This window comes from Myotis nattereri, assembly GCF_964212035.1.
Source record: "Myotis nattereri genome assembly, chromosome: 6".
Lineage (NCBI taxonomy): Eukaryota > Metazoa > Chordata > Mammalia > Chiroptera > Vespertilionidae > Myotis > Myotis nattereri.
The window spans coordinates 10571257-10591943 of record NC_138081.1 but is presented as its reverse complement, the minus strand read 5'-3'; the positions used below and the strand labels follow the sequence as shown (position 1 = coordinate 10591943).

The 20687-nt window shown below is 39.7% G+C and overlaps 2 protein-coding genes across 3 annotated transcripts in view; one reads left to right on the top strand and one right to left on the bottom strand.

The window, feature by feature from the left end:
- ZFAND3 (zinc finger AN1-type containing 3) overlaps nt 1-20687 on the bottom strand; it is a 343389-nt gene that overhangs the window by 310854 nt on the left and 11848 nt on the right. The gene's annotated exons all lie outside the window — the stretch shown is intronic.
- Nucleotides 12421-12732, top strand: LOC308521374 (small ribosomal subunit protein eS25-like; the record flags this gene model as incomplete). The annotated part of the gene is made up of 1 exon (XM_081094372.1): nt 12421-12732. One exon carries the CDS (start codon nt 12421-12423, stop codon nt 12730-12732), a length of 312 nt encoding a protein of 103 aa, XP_080950498.1.

Sequence of the window (20687 nt, the reverse complement as noted above, 5' to 3'; positions counted from 1 at the left end):
GGTGGGTGGTGGCAGACGTGGGCAGCACCAGGCCAAGCCAACCGGCAGCGGGGGGCAGGGCTGACGAGGGGCAGGAATGGCTATCCTTTTGGTTCTTCCTCCCGGCCGGCAGCCTCCAATTGCCCAATGGCAAACAGGGAACTGGGGGTGGGTGGGGGCAGGGGGCAGGGCCAGTTGCTGGCAGCTGAGGAAGATGGCCCCCTCATCACAGGACAGGCCTAGGGAACGTCCCCGTGCACAAATTTCATGCGCCGGGCCTCTAGGGTTCTCTTTAATGATCCATTGCTCAACTTGCTGCTACTACAACACAGCCATCTCATAGGCACCGGCAGCAGACAGTAGTGGCAGCACCAGGGAGGAGGGGGAGAGAGGAGAGAGGAAGGGATAAGGCAGAGAAGAATCCATACCTAGATGAGACTATGGAAAAGAAAGGGAGAGGGTGGCAGAACCCACAAAGCCTCACTACTCATTCTTTCCTAGGGACCATCATAATCCCTCCCACAATGCACTTGATTAAGTCAACTTTTAAGTCCATCAGCTATCCTTCAGCACATTTTCCTACTATCATCACAACTCTATTTCATCTTAAACCTGGTAAAGTTTTAAAATCAATATACTAACAGCACAGGTGTAAATTATTAAATGAGGCAAATAATTTGGGGATGACAGGTGCCGGGAGCTGGTCCATCCTTGCTGCTTGACACAGTCACTGCAGGGAAGAAACATCTGCACAGCATATGTTTCAAGGGACCTGGCATATATGACATACCGTTCTTAATGTTTGCTTACCTTCTTGGCGCTATGTGTTTTAACCAAGGTCACCTCTCCGAGAAAGGTTGTTTCCCCAGGTGGGGATTTTTCCCTGAAGTTAGGGAGGGAATAAAACCCCTTAACTAAGTGCCAGGCAGGTAATTAATCACTTTAACTACGAACAATCATGCTTAAGCTACATAATCTTTACTCCCTGGAATGGAGATAAGAAACACCCTAACCTTTGGAATAGAGATTGATAGGATTGGAATCAACTGGTATAAACACAGATGTAACAAGACAACAGGACACAGAACCTAGACACAGAACCTACACAGAACCTAGAGACAGAAGAACTTTGCTGGAGAGAACATGGCAACAGATCCTGGACAGAAACTGGCCACAGAACCTAAAGACAGAACCTAGCGAGAGAACATGGCAAAAGATCCTGGACAGAAACTGGCTACAGAACCTAGCGAGAGAACCTGGCTGAAGAACCTAGAGACAGAACCTGGTTACAGAACCTGGATAGAAGATGGCAAGAGAACCTGACTAGAACCTGGTGACTGAACCTGGCTGGAGAACCTAGCAAGGGAACATGGCTACAGAACCTGGCTGGAGAACCTAGCGAGGGAACATGGCTACAGAACCTGGCTGGAGAACCTGGAGAACCTAGCAAGAGAACATGGACACAGAACCTGGCTGGAGATCCTAACCAGAACTTCGCTGGAGATCCTGAACAGAACTTGGCTGGAGACCCTGACAAGAGAACCCGGCTATGATGATCACCTGAACGCTGCCTCTGTGTCATTCCTTCTTCGCCGACTCCATCCACACCTTTGGGGACCCCTAGACCTGCTGGGGTTGGACCCCAGCAGACAGGTGTTCATAAATTACTTACTACTCCCCACCACCAAAAAATGGGTGGGGTAAGACAAAAGGAGAAAAGAAGTAGCACAAAGCAACTCAAAAAGGAGAGCTCTGGCTCTAGGATGTGGTGCACCTGCACTCCCCACCTCTCCTCCATCCACCATCTTTCTGGCCATTGGCTATACTGCAGAAGGGCAGTAAGAATGTAGAATCTGAGCTAATTTATCTCAACTTGCAAGGCAGTTTTTTCAATTACTTGAAAAATACAACACTATTGGCTGATGTGCCAGAAGACTTCTGTCCAACCTTGGAGTTGATTTTTTATTTAAAGATCTACTTCTAAAGGAAAACATGTTTAAGAACCTCACTTGTCAAAGCTAGATCAAAGTTCTAAAAGTTCCACACAAAACAGAAGTTTAAAGGAAGAAGTCGACAGCTTTCTCAACAATTCTCTTATCCCTTTCTATAATTGTCTATGGCTTCACATAATATAAAACTACCAGCATTAAGGCAGCAAATACATCCCTCCTGTTTTTTGTGGGTTTTTTGTTTTTGTTTTTGTTTTTTTTCAGTTCTTCACTGATAAACTCAGTCACTTTCTAAGCTAGACAGCTCCCTCTCCAGTTTAAAAGTTATGTGGCTAGTTTAAGTTATGACAATTCAAGCAGTTCTATTTCTGCATGTTCTAATCAAAAAATTACCAGAGATATAATTTTTAACCAAAGCCAAAACGAGGTTAGCAAACATTAATTTATGATGAGGCTACAGAGACAAAGGAAATATTCCACAGAGGCAGACTACTCATTTTCCTCATTGAATGCTGCAGCTCCAGGAATCTAATGATTCTCCATTTACTTAAAAATGAAAATGATAATAAAATTACCTAGTGTTGACAGCAGGTGATTTTTAACTTCACTGCTGTCTGACAGGAACCTACAGGCTTTACCTGGCCTCAATCTGTCCAGTTTAGAATTGCCAACTAGTAGCTTCTCAAAAGCAAAACTCAATGTAAGCCATTTAAAAAGTGCTTTTCAAAGTGTCAAATACAATAGATTAGTCAAACTCAGCATGTTAGAACAAAATAAAACCTGGGTGCCCAATCCAGGCATCAACTGTCAAAGCCAAGTGCAAAAAAGAGGATCAAATTCTCAAAACAGTTGTGATACACAAACTGGCCACCTCCGCCCCCCGTACCCCCCCACCACCACCACCACCGCCTTAAATACAAAGAATGCTACAGCAATCTAACAGGTGTCTTCATTGGTAGTCTTAGCTTTTCTCAATTGTGGTTCCACAGGAAAAAAATTAAGTACTAACGGCATAAGGAAGAAGTTGGCAAATCTTTTTTATAAATATTTTAGGCTTTTCAGAACACATGGTCTCTGTGTCACAACTACTCAATTCTGCCACTGGCAGTCGAAAGCAGCTGTCAACAGTTAAGTAAATGAATGTGACTGTGTTCCAATGAAACTATGTTTGGACAATGAAATTAGAACTTCATATAATTTTCACAGAAATATTATTTTTTTCAAAACCATTCTTGTTTTTTAAAGTCTTAGTTCTTTGAATAGATCTGGCTGTGAGCAATAGTTGCCAACCTAATTCTTAAGGCATCCTTTGTATGTGATAGATTAACTTCTCTCCTATCATCTAGAATGGTACTAATTATGTACCATACTATAGAGAATTGAGAAAACAGTCACTCAAATCATTTTCTGTGTCTACAGTGCTGATTTGATTGTCTAATACTAAATAAGAGTATTCCATCCAGTATGAAGCTAACTGATAAGATTTATTAGCACTTGTTAACTTGGGCAAAAATCTTTACACAGTTAAAACTTATATTTTAAAGTCTCAAAAGATAAAAATATAAAAAGGAACTTTCACATCCAATACATTTCCAAAGAATGATATTAAATCAAACTGTTGCAAATTAACTCTCTGGTTAATGTACCACCAGAAAAATAAATTATTTTAGTAAAGCCAAGAATTCTTAAGCCAAGAATTCATTTCAGAAAGGCAAAGGGAGAGATAGAAACATCAATGATGAGAATCATTGATCGGCTGCCTGCTCCACGGCCCCTACTGGGAATCAAGCCCACAACCCAGGCATATATCCTGACTGGGAATTAAATCATAACCTCCTGGTTCTTAGGTCGATGCTCAACCACTGAACAACACCGACTAGGCCAATTATGGTCTTTCCATTTACTTTGTGTCTCAGGTATGTTTCTTCTTAAGCAGAACCTAGCTGAATAAAAATCACAAGTATAAAATTACACAATCGCTTCAAACACTTACATACTAGATTTGAATTCCAGCTCCACCTCTTTCTAGATGAGGAGCTGGAGCAAGTTCTCAACTCTCTCTACTCAGCTGTTAAGGAGAGAAAATACCATCAACCATCCCAAAAGTAGCCAAAATGTACAACTGAACTTAGGTAAAAAAGTTTGTATACTATATAGTGCTATAGAAATATCAGCTGCCATTATTAGATGCTTGATGACTTTCTTCATAGTATCATTTTCTACTTTTTTATAACACTCAGTAGTTTCTGCTAAGTCTTGGGTTCAATGGAATATTGTGCACCTAGAAGTATATTTCATTCAAGACATTAAGCATAGTATGAGGTACTGTGGAAGAAATAACGATGTCTGAGATGGTCTCAGCACTCAAACAGCTTACAATGAACTCAAGACATGTGCACACAAGCCAGTGCTGTAAGCGGAGCAAATGAAAACCAACATTTATTGTAGGATCAGAAAAAGTGGTACAGGTATTTAATAAGAGCCTTGGATAGATGATGGGAGACATACTGTAACAGAGGAAATTGCAAGAGCATAGGTACAGAGGTGAAAGAACACTGAACACACCCCAGAATACAGGAAAGTTCAAATTCTAAAACAAATTCCAAAATTTGTTTCATTTTTAAAATCTAACCAGAAAAAAGAAATTTCACCATAAACTTCTGAAAGATAAGCATCTTGAAGGATAAGCAAGACAAATAAGTGGGAAAATTATAACCATGCTGGTTTCAAACCACACTTTATCACTTCCAAAAACACTTCACAGTTTCTAAGAGGACACTGTTTAGAGTAGACTGAATTACAGAGAAGGAGTAAGTCTGGCCTAGTAAGACTCTTGAGGGAGTAGGAATCGACATACTCAGCTTATATTGTATTGTAATACACATACAATAATATTATCAACCTGCGTCAGAAACCATTTTCTTAAATTCTTCAAATTATCACACTCCTCTCATTGAAAGATAAAGTCTAAATCCCCTCCCCTTGAATCCAGGCGGGTCGTGTAACTGCTTTGACTGGAGAATACGGCAGAAGTGATGCTATGCCAGTTTCCAGCTGAGCATGTCCACTGTGACAAATGATCATTGTTTCTTATGACCCTAAATTTTGGAGTGTTTGTTAAGAAGCAACAGGTAACTAGAAAAGCCTCCAGATCACAGCTCTGCTTTGACTGGAGAATACGGCAGAAGTGATGCTATGCCAGTTTCCAGCTGAGCATGTCCACTGTGACAAATGATCATTGTTTCTTATGACCCTAAATTTTGGAGTGTTTGTTAAGAAGCAACAGGTAACTAGAAAAGCCTCCAGATCACAGCTCCAGCTTTCAGGCCTTTCACCACACCTACAACCAAAATGCTGTTTCACTAAAGAAAGGAAATAACTGAGGATTTGTGACTTTTTGGGATAGGTTTTTAACAGAATATTCTGTCAACTCTCAGAGCATAAAAAGTCCAAAGGGTCCTACTTCCTCTTAAGAAATACAAAGTGCCCCAAAAAAATGATGTCAGTCAAGTTCCATAAGAAAAGGTTATAAACATCAAACATACCAAAGTGATACATTTATTCTTTACACCAAAGAAACCCTCTGGCCTGAAAGGTTAAATACCAAGAAGTAGTCATCTCCAGAAAGTAGGAGGAGATGACTATATAGATAACAGTGAGTTCTCAACATTTAATGATACATTAAAGGAAGGAGTGGAGTAACAGACAACTTTATGCTTTACACAATTATGAACTGCTTAAAATAAGCATGCAATACTTTTTAAAATTTTTTAAGATATTTCCTGGCCTCCCAGTGCTTACCCCAGGCTGCATTCTTACAGTGTATAGAAGGAGGAGGCAGAGTAAACACACCACATATACACCTCAGCCCCAACCCTTTTCCTGGTCTACAGTGTGAATGGGGAGACATGGAAAAAAAGGAAAAGATATTTCATTTGAAACAAAGAGCAAACCACTGGAGCCCTAACAACCTTTAAATGACTTTTTGGTACATTAAGAGTGATAGCAAATGCCGTTCTTAGCTTGCTTTCATAGAATGAAGGAGGGTGTTAGGTGCCAAATGGATACTTATTTTTAACAAGGAGCAGAGCCTATGCACTAACTTGCATCTCTTTCTCATCCCACCAGCCACATGCTTCTGCACAGTGTGGCACTCCCTGTTAGCACAGTGCCCAACAAGGGAAGAACGGCCTTGAAATTGCTTTGACTTCCTTCTTTCAAGCTTTGAAGGCCACCAGGTAAAAGGAAAATAGTGTGAGAATTCCTATACCTCAGCATCTCTGTGCTAGGCTAGGCCTCCTTGGAAACCATTTTTCATGTTCTCTTCTAGAGGACTCTACCACACTCCCAACTCCATGAAAATTGGCAAGATGGTTGAATGTATATGAAAGAGTAGCACCAAATCAAATCAGAAGTTTTCATAAACTACCCACATCTCTAGCCTCTTCTCATTAGACCAATTCCTTGCTCCTAAGAAATTCTATCAAGAGACAGATAAGGAAAAGATGAAATACAGAACATTTCATTCTGCTTATGATTATTAATGTCAAGTAAAGTACCAAAGTGAAAAGGAAATCACCACAAGGAAAACTACAAGGTTATGAAATTATCACAGGGTTCTCCCATGTATCATTAAGTGTTCAGAACGCACTGTTATCTGTAAGCACTTCCAGGAGCCCTTCCCAACCCTCAGTTTATCAAGTTTCCTAAAAGAAACAAAGGTTCAGCAAGTTCCAACTACCAATATTTCTTCCAAAAGGTTTATTAAAGTTCTATGATCTCAGATTCTAGTTATTCTCTTTACTAAACCCAAATACTCCAATTTAGCTTCCATCCATCATAGAAAAATACAGATATACAGGTCAAGATACAAAACACACTGATAAATTGGAAAGAGTTCTATAAAAACTAGACAAACATCCTATATAATAAAAGCCTAATATGCTAAGTGTCCGGTCAACCAGTCGGCCTTTCAACCAATCAAAGTGTAATATGCTAACGATATGCTAAGGCTACTCAACCACTCACTATGACATGCACTGACCACCAGGGGGCAGTCGATCAGTCGCTATGACATGCACTGACCACCAGGGGGTAGACGGTCCAACCGGTAGATTAGCTTGCTGCTGGGGTCCAGCCAATCGGGACTGGGTGAGATAGGCTAGATATGCCCTGGAGCCCTCCCACAGTCCCTCCCGGCCCCAATCGTGTGCCAGTGGGGTCTCTCAGTCTGGCCTGTGCCCTCTCACAATCCGGGACCCCTTGGGGGATGTCAGAGAGCTGGTTTTGGCCCAATCCCACAGGCTAGGCAGAGGGACCCCACAGGTGCACAAATTTGTGCACCAGGCCTCTAGTAGAAAATATAAGTACAGTTCAGTAAATTTAGAAATAACACCTAAAACAGATTAGTGAGAAGTAACAAAGGATTACCCATGCTGAATACATCAGTAATAGAGAGCAACTTGAGCAAGAGATCAACAAGAGGAAATCATGTGGAGTTATTTTTTTAAGTTTTTAGATTTTTTTTTTTTTTTTGTTAATCCTCGATGATATTTTTCCATTGATTTCTAGAGAGAATGGAAGGGAGAGGGGAGTGGGAGAGAGAGAAACATCAATGTGAGAAAGACACATTGATTAGTTGCTTCCTGCACACACCCCGACTGGGACCGGGGATGGAACCTGCAACTCAGGTATGTGACCTTGATGGGGAATCAAACCCATGACCGCTCGGTGCACAGGCCAACACTCTAACCACTGGCTAGGGCTAGATTTTTTTTAAATGTTTTTATCGATTTCAGAGAGGAAAGGAGAGGGAGAGAGAGAAAAACATCAATGATGAGAAAGAATCATCGATCAGCTGCCTCCTGCACTCCCCCTACTAGAGATTGAGCCCACAACCTAGGCATGTACCCTGACAGGAAATCAAACTGTGAACTCCTGGTTTATGGGTCTATGCTCAACCACTGAGCCACACTGGATGGACTAGATTTTTTTAAAATAATTTTTATTTTTCAATTCCAGTTGATACACATTATTATATTAATTTCAGGTGTACATCCCATTAATTAGACATTACATAATTTACTAAGTGATCATCCCGATAAATCTCATACCCAACACCACAGATACTAGAATATTATTGACCATATTCCCCATGCTGTGCTTTACATCCCTATGACTATTCTGTAACAACCTGCTTGTACTTCTTAATCCCTTCACCCTTTCCCACCGGGCAACTGTCAAAATGTTCTCTGTATCTACGAGCCTGTTTCTATTCTGCTTATTTACTTTTTTATATAGATTCAATTATTGATAGATATCTATTTATTGCCATTTTGGTGTTCATATTTTTTTTTCTTCTTCTTCTTAAAGAAGACCCTTTAACATTTCAAATACTGGTTTGGTGGGGATGAACTCCTTCAGCTTTTTCTCCTCTGGGGAGCTCTTTATTTGCCTTTCAATTCTAAATGATAGCTTTGCTGGGTAGCGTGAACTTGGCTGTAGGTCCTTGCATTTCATTCCAGAAAACTGATGCACACTTCAAAGTTTAATTTTTCTCTTCTCTTTTCTTTTTAAGGAATGAGTGAAGGGAAAAAATTAGGTTTCACTGGAAGTTTTAATTTGAGCCTAAAATTCTAGGCTCCAAGTTTACATTGTGGGGTAGAAGAAACAAACAGAAAAGGGGGATGATCAAAGGTTATTCCAAGTTCTTCATCATTTGGTATTTACCGATTAGCTGTAATGTGTTCCATATAATTATAAATTACAAAGGATACAAAAAAAAGTATCCTTTATACAACACTATAATAACAGAAATCTGGTAAGAAGCATAAAATGTATGCTAACTCCTTTGGTCAATTTTTCAAATGGTCAACAGAGACTCTTCTTTGCCCCACAAGCCTCCAACTGTATAGAAAAAAAATGAATAAAATATTTAAACACTTGCTCTTTGAAAGCAATGGCTCACCTAAGACAAAATTTAACAAACTGTGGACCCAAGTTATCTTCCAGATCAGACTTTGAATACAAAATACCATCAAAAGCTATTTCAGCAGGGCTTTCACAACACACATTTAAAAGCACCCAGACAAAGTCCTGGGAATGTTTGCAGGAGGAGAGACCTAAATTGTAAATGTTTAAATGAAAGAAAAATTCTATTCTATTCTATTCTAGAAAGTATTAAATGTAATCCAGCTTAACCTTCTATTTAAAGGTATCACCACTATTTCCAAGTAGCTTAGAGTAGAAATATAGCATACAACATAAGCCCTGAAGAGTCATGCTACTAACTTGCTAAGTGAAACCTTGGAGAACTGACTAAGCCTCAGTTTCTTTATCTATAAAACAGGAAACCACTATTTCACCAACCACACAATTTCTATAAGAATTAGGAAAATAACACATATAAAGTGGCTGTCAGCCCTGACTGGTTTGGCTCAGTGGATAGAGCGTCGGCCTGCGGACTCAAGGGTCCCGGGTTCGATTCCGGTCAAGGGCATGTACCTTGGTTGCGGGCACATCCCCAGTGGGGAGTGTGCAGGAGGCAGCTGATTGATGTTTCTCTCTCAGCGATGTTTCTAACCGTCTATCCCTCTCCCTTCCTCTCTGTAAAAAATCAATAAAATATATTTTTTAAACAAGTGGCTGTCATCCAGAAAACAGTAGCAGTTATTACTGTTTCCAGTACTAATACATATTAGAACTAATACAAGGGGGGTGGGGGGGAGGAAAGGGAGGAGGAGGAGGGAAGAGGGAGGGCGGGAGGAAGGGAGGAAGAGAGGGAAGGAAGGAGAGAAAGAGGGGGAAGGAAGGAGGGAGGGAGGGAGAGAGGGAGAGAGAAAAGAAGAAGAAATAATCACAGGCAAATTATAAATACTTTTGAGATAGATAAAAACAACAAACCAGTGGGTCTCAACCTTCCTAATGCCCCGACCCTTTAATACAGTTCCTCATGTTGTGGTGACCCCCAACCATAAAATTATTTTCGTTGCTACTCATAACTGTAATTTTGCTACTGTTATGAATTGTAATGTAAATATCTGATATGCAGAATGTATTTTCATTGTTACAAATTGAACATAATTAAAGCATAGTGATTAATCACAAAAACAATATGTAATTATATGTGTTTTCCGATGGTCTTAAGTGACCCCTGTGAAAGGGTCGTTCGACCCCCAAAGGGGTCGAGACTCACAGGTTGAGAACCTCTGGATTAGAGGGAAAGTCTTTAAATACCTGTAAATGGCTGCATTAAAAAGGAGAAATCTTAAATCAAACTAATCTTCTACCTTAAAACATGAGGGGAAAAGCAAACTAAACCTAAAGCAAGCAGAAGGAAGGAAATAATAATAATGATGTAAACAGAAAGTATTAATATAAAGAACAGAAAAACAATAGAGAATTAGTAATTGATAAACTTTCTTCAGAGAAGCCAGCCCTGGATGGTGTTACTCAGTGGTTAGACAGTGTCAGCCGACTCACTTGAAGGACTCCCAGTTCAATTCCCAGTCAAGGGCACATACCTGGGTTGCAGGTTTGATACCTGGTCCCAGTCAGAGTGCATGTGGGAGGCAACCAATCAATGTGTTTCTCTTTCTCTCTCCCTCTCTCTTTCTCTCTTTCTCACCCCACCTCCCCTCCCTCCCTCCCTCCCACTCTTTGTAAAAATCAATGGAAAAAATATCCTCAGGTGAGAATTAACAAAGAGAAGCCCAGGCATAGATGGTTTCACTGATGAATTCTACCAAATACAAGTTCTTCATAAACTCTTCCCAAAAAAATCAGAAAGGAGGAAACACATCCCAACTTAATATTTGAGGCCAGTTATTTTGATTCCAAAACTGAAAATATCACAACAACAATAAAAACTGGAGACCAAAATCTCTTATATAGATACAAAAGTCCTCAATAAAATACCAGCAAACCAAATCCAGCAGCAAATAAAAAGGAGTATACACTAAGACCAAGTAGGACTTATCCCAGGAAAGCAAGGTTGGTTTAGCATCAGAAAATCAACCGAAGTAATAGATCATATATCGATAGATTAAAGGACAAAAAACACATGACAATCTTAATACACACAGGAAAACCATGTGACTAAATCCAACACCCTTTCACGCGGGGGGGCGGGGGGGGGTCAACAAACTAAGGACAGAACTTTTTCAACTTGGTAAAAGTTAACTTCATTACTCAAACGTAAAAGACTGAAAGCTTTTCCCCTAAGATCTGAGCTGGGACTCGGTGGGACGCTGCTCCCTGATGAGGAGACAGTGCCAGCGCCCACAAGCCGTGTCTTTATTTTATAGCAGATGCCACGAGGCAAAGCAGGGGCGTGATCAAGTTGTTTACAGCATTCTCGTGAGTTTCAACCTCACTCAATTACATGCACCTGAACTCTAGCACACAGGCACGTGGGGCCACGTGTTCGGACCATAGGTTCAAGCTTACAACTATAGCTGTTGGCTATAATTGTGCTGAGAGGGCGCTGCCCTCCAGCTGAGTCCTGCACGTGGCAATGAGAGGACCCTGTCTTTTCATTAGTCCAAGACTGGCCAAAACACTGTAGCCACTCCCCACAGCCCACTCTCATCATTTCTATTCAACCTGTATTGGAGGTTCTAGCCAGGACATTTAAGCAAGAACAAGAGATAAAGGGCATTCAAATTGGAACAGTAGAAGTAAAACCATCCCTACTTGCAAATGACATGACCTTGTATGTAGAAAAATCCTAAGTAATTCACTAAAGAAAACTATTATAGCTAACAAGTTCTGCAGGATACAAAATCAATACACAAAAATCTATTTTATTCCTATATACTACCAATGACCAATCTGAAAATGAAATTAAGAAACAATTCCACTTATGATAGTATCAAAGCAAATAAAATAGGTATAAATTTAACAACAGAGCCCTGACCGGCTTGGCTCAGTGGATAGAGCATTGCCCGGCGGACCGAAGGGTCCCAGGTTTGATTCCTGCCAAGGGCACATGCCTAGGTTGTGGGTTTGATCCCCAGTGAGGGGCGTGCAGGAGGCAGCTGATCAGTGATCCTCTCTCATCATTGATTTTTCTGTCTTTCTCTCTTTCTCCCTTCCACTCTGAAATAAAGAAATATATATATTTTTTTGCCCTAACCGGTTTAGCTCAGTGGATAGAGCGTCGGCCTGTGGACTCAAGGGGGTCCCAGGTTAGATTCCGGTCAAGGGCATGTACCTTGGTTATGGGCACATTCCCAGTGGGGAGTGTGCAGGAGGCAGCTGATCGATGTTTCTCTCTCATCGATGTTTCTAACTCTCTATCCCTCTCCCTTCCTCTCTGTAAAAAACCAATAAAATATATTTTAAAAAAAAGAAATATATTTCTTTTTTAAATTTAACAACAGAGGTACAAGATGTACACTGAAATCTGTAAAATATTGTTGAAAGAAACTGAAGCCTCTTGGGTCGACATCTTGGCAAGGCAGCAGCACATCCCTGCTCTCTAAGTCCCGCAATGCCACCCAAGGACAAGAAGAAAGATGCTGGAAAGTCGGCCAAGAAAAACAAAGATCCCCATGAACAAGACTGGGGCAAGGCCAAAAAGAAGTGGTCCAAAGGCAAAGTTCGGGACAAGCTCAATAACCTGGTCTTATTTGACAAAGCAACATATGACAAGCTCTGCAAGAAAGTTCCCAACTACAAGCTTATAACCCCAGCTGTGGCCTCGGAGAGACTGAAGATTCATGGTTCCTTGGCCAGGGCAGCCCTTCAGGAGCTCCTCAGTAAAGGACTTATTAAACTAGTCTCAAAGCACAGAGCTCAGTGATTTACACCAGAAACACCAAAGGTGGGGATGTTCCAGCTACTGGAGAAGATGTATGAACAACAGATCTCACTGGCTATACATTTTGAAAAATAAAACTTTATTAAATAAAAAAAGAAAAGAAACTGAAGACATAGATAAATGGGAAGATATCCCAATGCTCAAAGGGGAGAAAAATAAATATCATTACAATGGCAACACTCCTCAATTAACCCACAGATGCAATGCAATCCCTTATCAAATTCCTAGCTAGCTTCTTTGCAGAAATTGACAAGCTGATCCTAGAATTCATATGGAATGCAAAGGACCAAAGAAGAACAAAGCTGGAGTACTCACACTTACTGATGTCAAAACTTACTATATAAAGTAAGTATTCAAGATGGTGACATAAAGATAGGCATTATATATTAATGTAATAAAACTGAGAGTCCAGAAATAAACTGTTAAATTTATGGTTAACTGATTTTCAACCAGAGTACCAAGAATAGTGCAGCTGCTCTGGAAAACAGCCTGGCAGTTACTCAAAAAGTTAAATAGAGTTACCATATGACCCAGCAATTCCCCTCCTAGGTTCGTATCAATAGAAATGCAAACGTATTCACACAAAAACATGTACACAAATGTTTACAGTATTATTCATAATACCCCAAAAGTAGAAATAACCTAAATGTCCATCAATTAATGAGCTGATAAACAAACTGTGGTACATGCATACAATGAAGTATTATTCAACCATAAAAGGAAATGGAATAATAATATATGCTATAACATGGATAACCTTGAAAATATTATGCTACGTAAAAGAAGTCAGACACAAAGGCCATATGTATTTTTTATTATTCTATTTATGTAAAATGTTCAGAATTGGCAAATCAATAAAAACAGGAAAAAATGTGGTTGCCAGAGGGATAGAGGAATGTGGCATGACTGAGAATGGATAGAGAATTTCTTTTTGAGGTGAAATTTTCTGGAATTAGATGGTAGTGATAGTTGCACAATTTTTTGAATATGCTAAAAATCACTACATTGTACACTTTAAAAGGATGAATTTTATGGCGTGTGAATTATCTCAATATAAAAAATTAGCAAAAATATTTCATTAAGAACAAGCATTTGAAACTTACTTTCTACATTCAATAATGCTGCAGTATTAAGGCCTATCCAAAAATTTTCAAACTCTTTCAAAAATAGAAAATGACTATCCCGAGGTTTCATCTAAAACAATTATCAGCAGCACTTCAAAGACACATCTAATTCTGTCAGAGCCAGGAGTCCGAGCACTAACTACCTAATCTTTCTGAGTTAAAAGACAGCGAAGTGTCCTAGTCTCTAGATCCAGCAGGAAGTCAAAACAGCTTCAACCTCACCTTGCTGGCCTAAAGCAACAGCAAGTTGCCATCAAACATGAGACTATTAAACTGTATTGATGTAATATTAAACAAATTTAAAATATATCTATATAAAATATATCTATAACACATATTTAGTAACATATTTATCATTAACAAAATGGCATATAATGGTACTTTCACAAGAGCTCATCTATAAATTCAAATAACCCAACTCTCTTGATCACAGAGTTCAAATACTGAAATACTTAAAGTTCCTTAGAGTCAAAATATAACAGTTATATAGCTAAATAAACTGAAGACTGTCTATAGAAAATAAAATGCAGCAAAATAATATTTTCAGAATATCTGAAAAATGCAATTTGACCTTAACTCGCAATCAGGCCATGTGTGGAGTATGTCCTTCCTCCTTACACTGACACATACTAGTACATTCCCAGACTCCACCTTGGACACACTAAATTGGAACTGGGGAGGCAACAGTAATGAGTTTTTTAGAAAAGGCTACCATAGTGATTCTGACAACCCCATCCTCACTCCAGAGATGACCACTGTTCTAACAACACTTCCTGCACAAACTTACCTGCTCAATTGATTATGACCTATGTATGTACTCATGTCACGCTATACAATCCTGGCTCGCCCTTTCTCTCCTAAACTTCAAACACCTAAGGCATTTCCACATTTAGATGGTCCATAGCCTTAAATTCAACATGCTCAGCACCATTTTTGTAGCATAATAATAATAATACCCATCAAGAAGTGACTAGGACCCTACCTGGTTTGGCTCAGTGGATAGAGTGTCAGCCTGCAGGCTGAAGGGTCCCAGGTTCGATTCCAGTTAAGGGCACATGCCCGGGTTGCAGGCTCCATCCCCCCCAGTAAGGTGCGTGCAGGAGGCAGCTGATCAATGATTCTCTCTCATCATTGATGTTTCTATCTCTCTCTCCCTTCCTCTTTGAAATCAATAAAAATATATATATATAAAAAGAAGTGACTAGGTAACCTGGTTAAATTAAACCTAGTCAGTATATACACTTATTGGAATACTGCGCTACCATAGAAGCAGCTAGAAATGTACATGCTGATTTGGAAAGAACTCTACAACATAATTAAGTTTTTAAAAAGCAAGGTACAATATAGTGTGTAGTATGCTACTATCTGTGATAGAAAAAAAGGATAAATGCAGTGTCTGCATAAGAAATTTGTGGACGGATACTTCAGAAACTTAACCATGGGGGGTTTGGGAAAGAGATCAACCAAAGGACTTGTATGCATGCATATAAGCATAACCAATGGGCACAGCCACTAGGGGGCATGAGGGCATGTGCTGGGGGGTGGGAGTGGCCAGGAAGAGGTCAATGGGGGGCGAGGGGAGACATACACAACACTTTAAACAATAAAAAATTTTAAAAAAAATCATGGTTTTCACCAGAAAGTGAGACTAAGTGTATCACTTAGTAAGGAGACATCACTTTCATTGTTTACCATTTGTGTTGTTTGAATGATTTAGTGTATGAATATATTCTTAGTAATTTCTTAAAAGGATTTAAAAGATATACTATAAAGTTATAAATGTACATTTACATGCTATCTGAAAAAAACAAAACCTCGTATCCAGAATACATAAGGAACTCCTACAAATGGATAAAAAAAAAATACAAGCAACTCAATAGAAAAATGAGCAAGATATTTGAACAGAAACCTCCTCACAACAAAGTTTAGCCGAACAGCCAACAAAGAAAGATGCTCAATTTAATTAGTCAATAGGAAAATTAAAATCACAAAGCAATAGCTCTATACACAAAGATGAAAGAAACAGACAATATCAAGTACTGACAAAGATGTGGAATAACCAGAATTCTCATATACTGGTGGGAGGAGTGTGAATTGACATAACCACTCTAGAAAACTGGCAGTACCTACTAAATCTAAACTATATACATACATCTTATAGCCCAACATTTCTACTGCTGGGTATATACCTAATAGAAATGAGTGCTATGTCCACCAAAAGATACATGCAAGAATATTCACTGCAGCATTATTCATAATACCCCCAAACAAAAAAACTGTAAAGGAGAACAGATAAGTTATGCTATCATACAATAGAATACCACATACCTGTAAAAAATCATTACCCCTCTACAAAAACGTACATGAAGCTCAAACCATAATGCTGTAGGAAAGAAGCTAAACATACGTAATAAATATTACATAATTCCATTTATTAGTACATAAAATTTAAAAACAAGCAAAACTAATCTTATGGTGGTGATAGAAGTCAGAATAAGTTGGGAGTATTAACTGGGATAATAAGGCACAAGGAGACTCCTAGTGAGGTGCTGAAAATGCCAACCTATATGTCAATCTGGGTAGATGGTCATAATACAAGTGTATACATATAAAAAATCAAGTTGTACATAAAAATTCATCAAACTTAAGAGAATGAGAAGACAAGCTACAGACTGGGAGAAAATATTTATAAAAGACACCTGATAATCAAATATAAAAAATTTTAAAATACAATAAGAAAACAAGCCCAATTAAAAAACAGGCAAAAGACCTAACAGACACCTCACAACAGATGTACAAATAAGAAGCATCTGAAAAGATGTTCAACATCATATATCATTAAGGAACTGGCAAATTAAAATGAGAAACCACCTTAAACCCATTAAAATGGCTAAAGTCCAAACCAATGACAATACCAGATGCTGGTAAGGATGTGAAGCAACACAAACTCTCATTCATTGCTGGTGGGAATGAAAAATGGTACAGCCACTTTGGAAAACAGTTTGGACGTTTCTCACAAAACTAAACACACTCTTACACAATCCAGCAATCACAATCTTTGGTTTACCAAGTTGAGAACTTAGGTCCACACAAAAACCTGCACATGAATGCTTAGAGCAGCTTTAGTCATAATTGACAAAACTTGAAAATAACCAAGATGTCCTTCAGTATGTGAACTGATAAACTGCACTACATCCAAACAATGTGGTATCTGTCATTCAGTGCTAAAGAGAAATGAACTATCAAGCCATGAAAAGACATGGAAGAACCTTAAGTGCATATAACTAAGTAAAAAAAGCCTGCCCTGACCGGTTTGGCTCAGGATAGAGCGTTGGCCTGCGGACTGAAGGGTCCCAGGTTCAATTCTGGTCAAGGGCATGTACCTTGGTTGCAGACACATCCCCAGTAGGAGGTGTGCAGGAGGCAGCTGATCGATGTTTCTCTCTCATCGATGTTTCTAACTCTCTATCCCTCTCCCTTCCTCTCTGTAAAAAAATCAATAAAATATTTTTAAAAAAAAAAAAGTTAAAAAAGCCAATCTGAAAAGGCTACATACTGTATTATTCCAACCATTATGATATTCCAAAAAAAAGCAAAACCATGGAGATAGTAAAAAGATCAGTGATTGCTAGGGGGTACGAATATGAATATTTTAGGACAGTTAACCCATTCTGTATGATACTATAATGGTGGATACATGTCATTAAACATTTGTCAAAACCCATAGAATGTACAACACTACGAGTGAATCCTATTTTTTTAATTTATATTGTTTTAGAGATAGGGGAAGGGAGAGGGAGAAACATGGGTCGGCTGGCTACACAGGAACCCAGGATAGAGCCTGCAATTACGTATGTGCCCTCACTGGGAATCGAACCAGCAACCTTTTGGTTCATGGGAGGACATTCAACCAACTGAGCCATGCCACACAGGGCCGGTGAACTCTATTATAAACTATGGACTTTGATGTGTCAATGCAGGTTCACTGACAGAAACGAATGAACCATTCCGTGGAGAAAGTTGATAGTGAGGGAAGCTGTTTGTGTATAGGGATAGGCATATAGAACTCTCTACCTCCTATTCAATTTTGCTGTGAATTTAATGCTGCTCTAAAAAATAAAATATTTTTCAATTGATCAAAGTATACATTTGTAATGTGCAGTAAACTAAGTATGCCTCAATTAAAAAGTGGAAGAAAGGTCTAAGAAAAAAATATGTAAGGTAAACCAATGGTGTCAGCAGTCAGGACAGTGATTACCCTTGAGGAAGAGGGCAGTGACTGAAGAGGACAGGAGGAAGGTTTGTTAGAGGCTGGGAATGCTATTTCTTGATACAGGTGCCAGTTACATGGGCATATTCATTTTATGAAAATTCATTTCGCTATATTCTTAAGATTTATGCATTTTTCACTATAACACTTCAATAAAAAGTCTAAATTAAAAAGGATACAATATAAAAGTACATTGACATGCTATCTAATTCACACAAAAAAATACCCAACCTGTCTAAAATTAGTCATCTCTTCCCCACTCATCATTTTCTAGACACAATCACTTCAACTTAGAACTTCCAAAGTATAAACTCTTGTCTACCAAACAAAACTCTACACTCCACTGACAGATGGCATTAGTGGCTGCTTCAACAATTTCACTTTGGACCTAGGAATAAAGGACACCATCTTTCACCCAGTTGCCCATATCAGAAATCCTGCTGCCCCTCTTCTCCTTTCCGCCTCCTCCATCCCATCTTCCATCCAATCTGTCTCTGTTCTTATACTCAAGTTCTCGAACTCTCCAGTCCTCACTACTCCAGTGCTATGGACTGAAATGTTTATGCCCACCCCCCAAATTCCTATGTTGAATCCTAATGCCAATATGATGGTGTTTGAAGATGGGCCTTTGGGAGGCAGAGTCCTCATGAATGGGATTAGTACCCTTATAAAAGAGGCTGGAGAGAGGTTCCTTATCCCTTCCACCATGTGAGGTTACAGTGAAAAGACAGCATGGAAGAGGAAGGAGGCTCTCATCAAACACCAAACCTGCTGGTACCATGAACTTGGACTTTCAGCCTCCATAACTGTGAGAAATAAATTTCTGTTGTTTATAAGCCACCCAGTATATTTTGTTATAACAGCCCAAATGGACTAAAATACCCAAGTTTCTGCCTACATTCATTCTCAGCTCTTCTCCCACAGCATTAACTCAGGGTTGCTTTATGTAGGGTCTACTGGCCCGATAGTCCATGGATAGAAAGAAGTGTTTAGCCCTGGCCAGCGTCTCAGTGGTTAGTGACTGTCCATGCATGGGAGGGTCGAGGGTTTGATTCCTGGTCAAAAGCTCATATCTGGGTTGCAGGTTAAATCCCCAAGGGGCTCTCACATCCATCTCCCCCCCACACACACACCCCGGCACCTCCTTCCCTTCCACTCTCTCTAAATATCAATGTAAAAAAATCCTCGGGTGAGGATTAACAAAGAAAACAAGTGTGTTTAGATCTATCTGGTTTCCTTTGTAATCAGAGGCATTTTATTTTATACATTATTCTGAGAAGAGCTTCATCAAATTGCCAAAGGGATCCACGACCCAAAAAGGTTTAAACGCCCTACCTAGACTGTGCTTCCATGCTGATACCCTCCAATTCTCTTCCACACTGCTGCCAGAGTAAATTTTTTGAAACATAAATATGTCAATCACACTTAAAATCCTTAAGTGGTCCCAAATGTTTCCAAGATAAAATCCAAATTCAATAGCATGACAATCATGTTCATAATTGGCCCCTGCTCATCTCCACAGCTTCATCTTCCCTCCTGCTATACACTGCAGCTAACGTACTGAGTTGGATTTGCAACTCTGAACTCAGGATGCTCTCTCACTCCTCTCTGCCTCTGCACAAGCCATTCCCTGCCTGGAAAGCCCTCTCCTCATCATCTTCATATGGTTAACTCCTGCTCACCTTTTATACCCCTCTCCCCAGAGAAACCTCCTGGCCTTCCTCCTCCCTCCCAGTCTCAGTAACATGCCCTGTCAGTGCTCTCACAGTATTCTGTGATGATCTCCCATAGTGCTTCTTTCCTCATGCTATTTTGTCGGTTTATTGGTCTGCCTCCCTTTCTTAGCGAGGAAGTCAGAGAAAGTATTATCACTCCTAGCAGAGCTCAAGACACGATCGAGTGCTTAACAAATGCTTGCTGAACAAGGGATTGGCTCTGAAAAATAGCCAAACTGACCAAAGGCTGGTCAGAAACATTACCAACTAACTAGGTGTCATTGGTCTAAAGATGACCATAAATGCAAACTGTCCAGTTGAGGCAAGATAGTTCTGCATCTGCTATCAATGCTCCTTCATTCAAGGCTGAGAAGTTACCCCTTGCCCGTTTTGCTCAGTGGTTAGAGCATCAGCCTTACAACTGAAGGGTCCTGGGTTTGATTCCAAACGAGGGCACATACTTCAGTGGCAGGCTCAATCCCTGGCCCCAGTCCGGACACATGCGGGCAGCAACCAATTGATGTGTCTCTCTCACATCGATGTTTCTCTGTCTCTCCCCCTCTCTTCCACTCTCTAAAAATCAACGGGAAAATATCCTCAGGTGAGGATTAACAAAAACAAAAACAAAAAGCTGAAAAGTTAGTCATTAATAAATGTAATTACCATGGTCAGGCACTGTGACAAAGGTTTGACAGTATTAGAGCTCACTAAACCTCAAAGCAACTCTAAGATATTCTTTTTTAAAAATAAAGAGACAGAGGAGGTAAAATGTCCAATGTCAAGCAGAAAGTTATAGTCAGATTTTTAAACCAGGACTTTGATGATTCT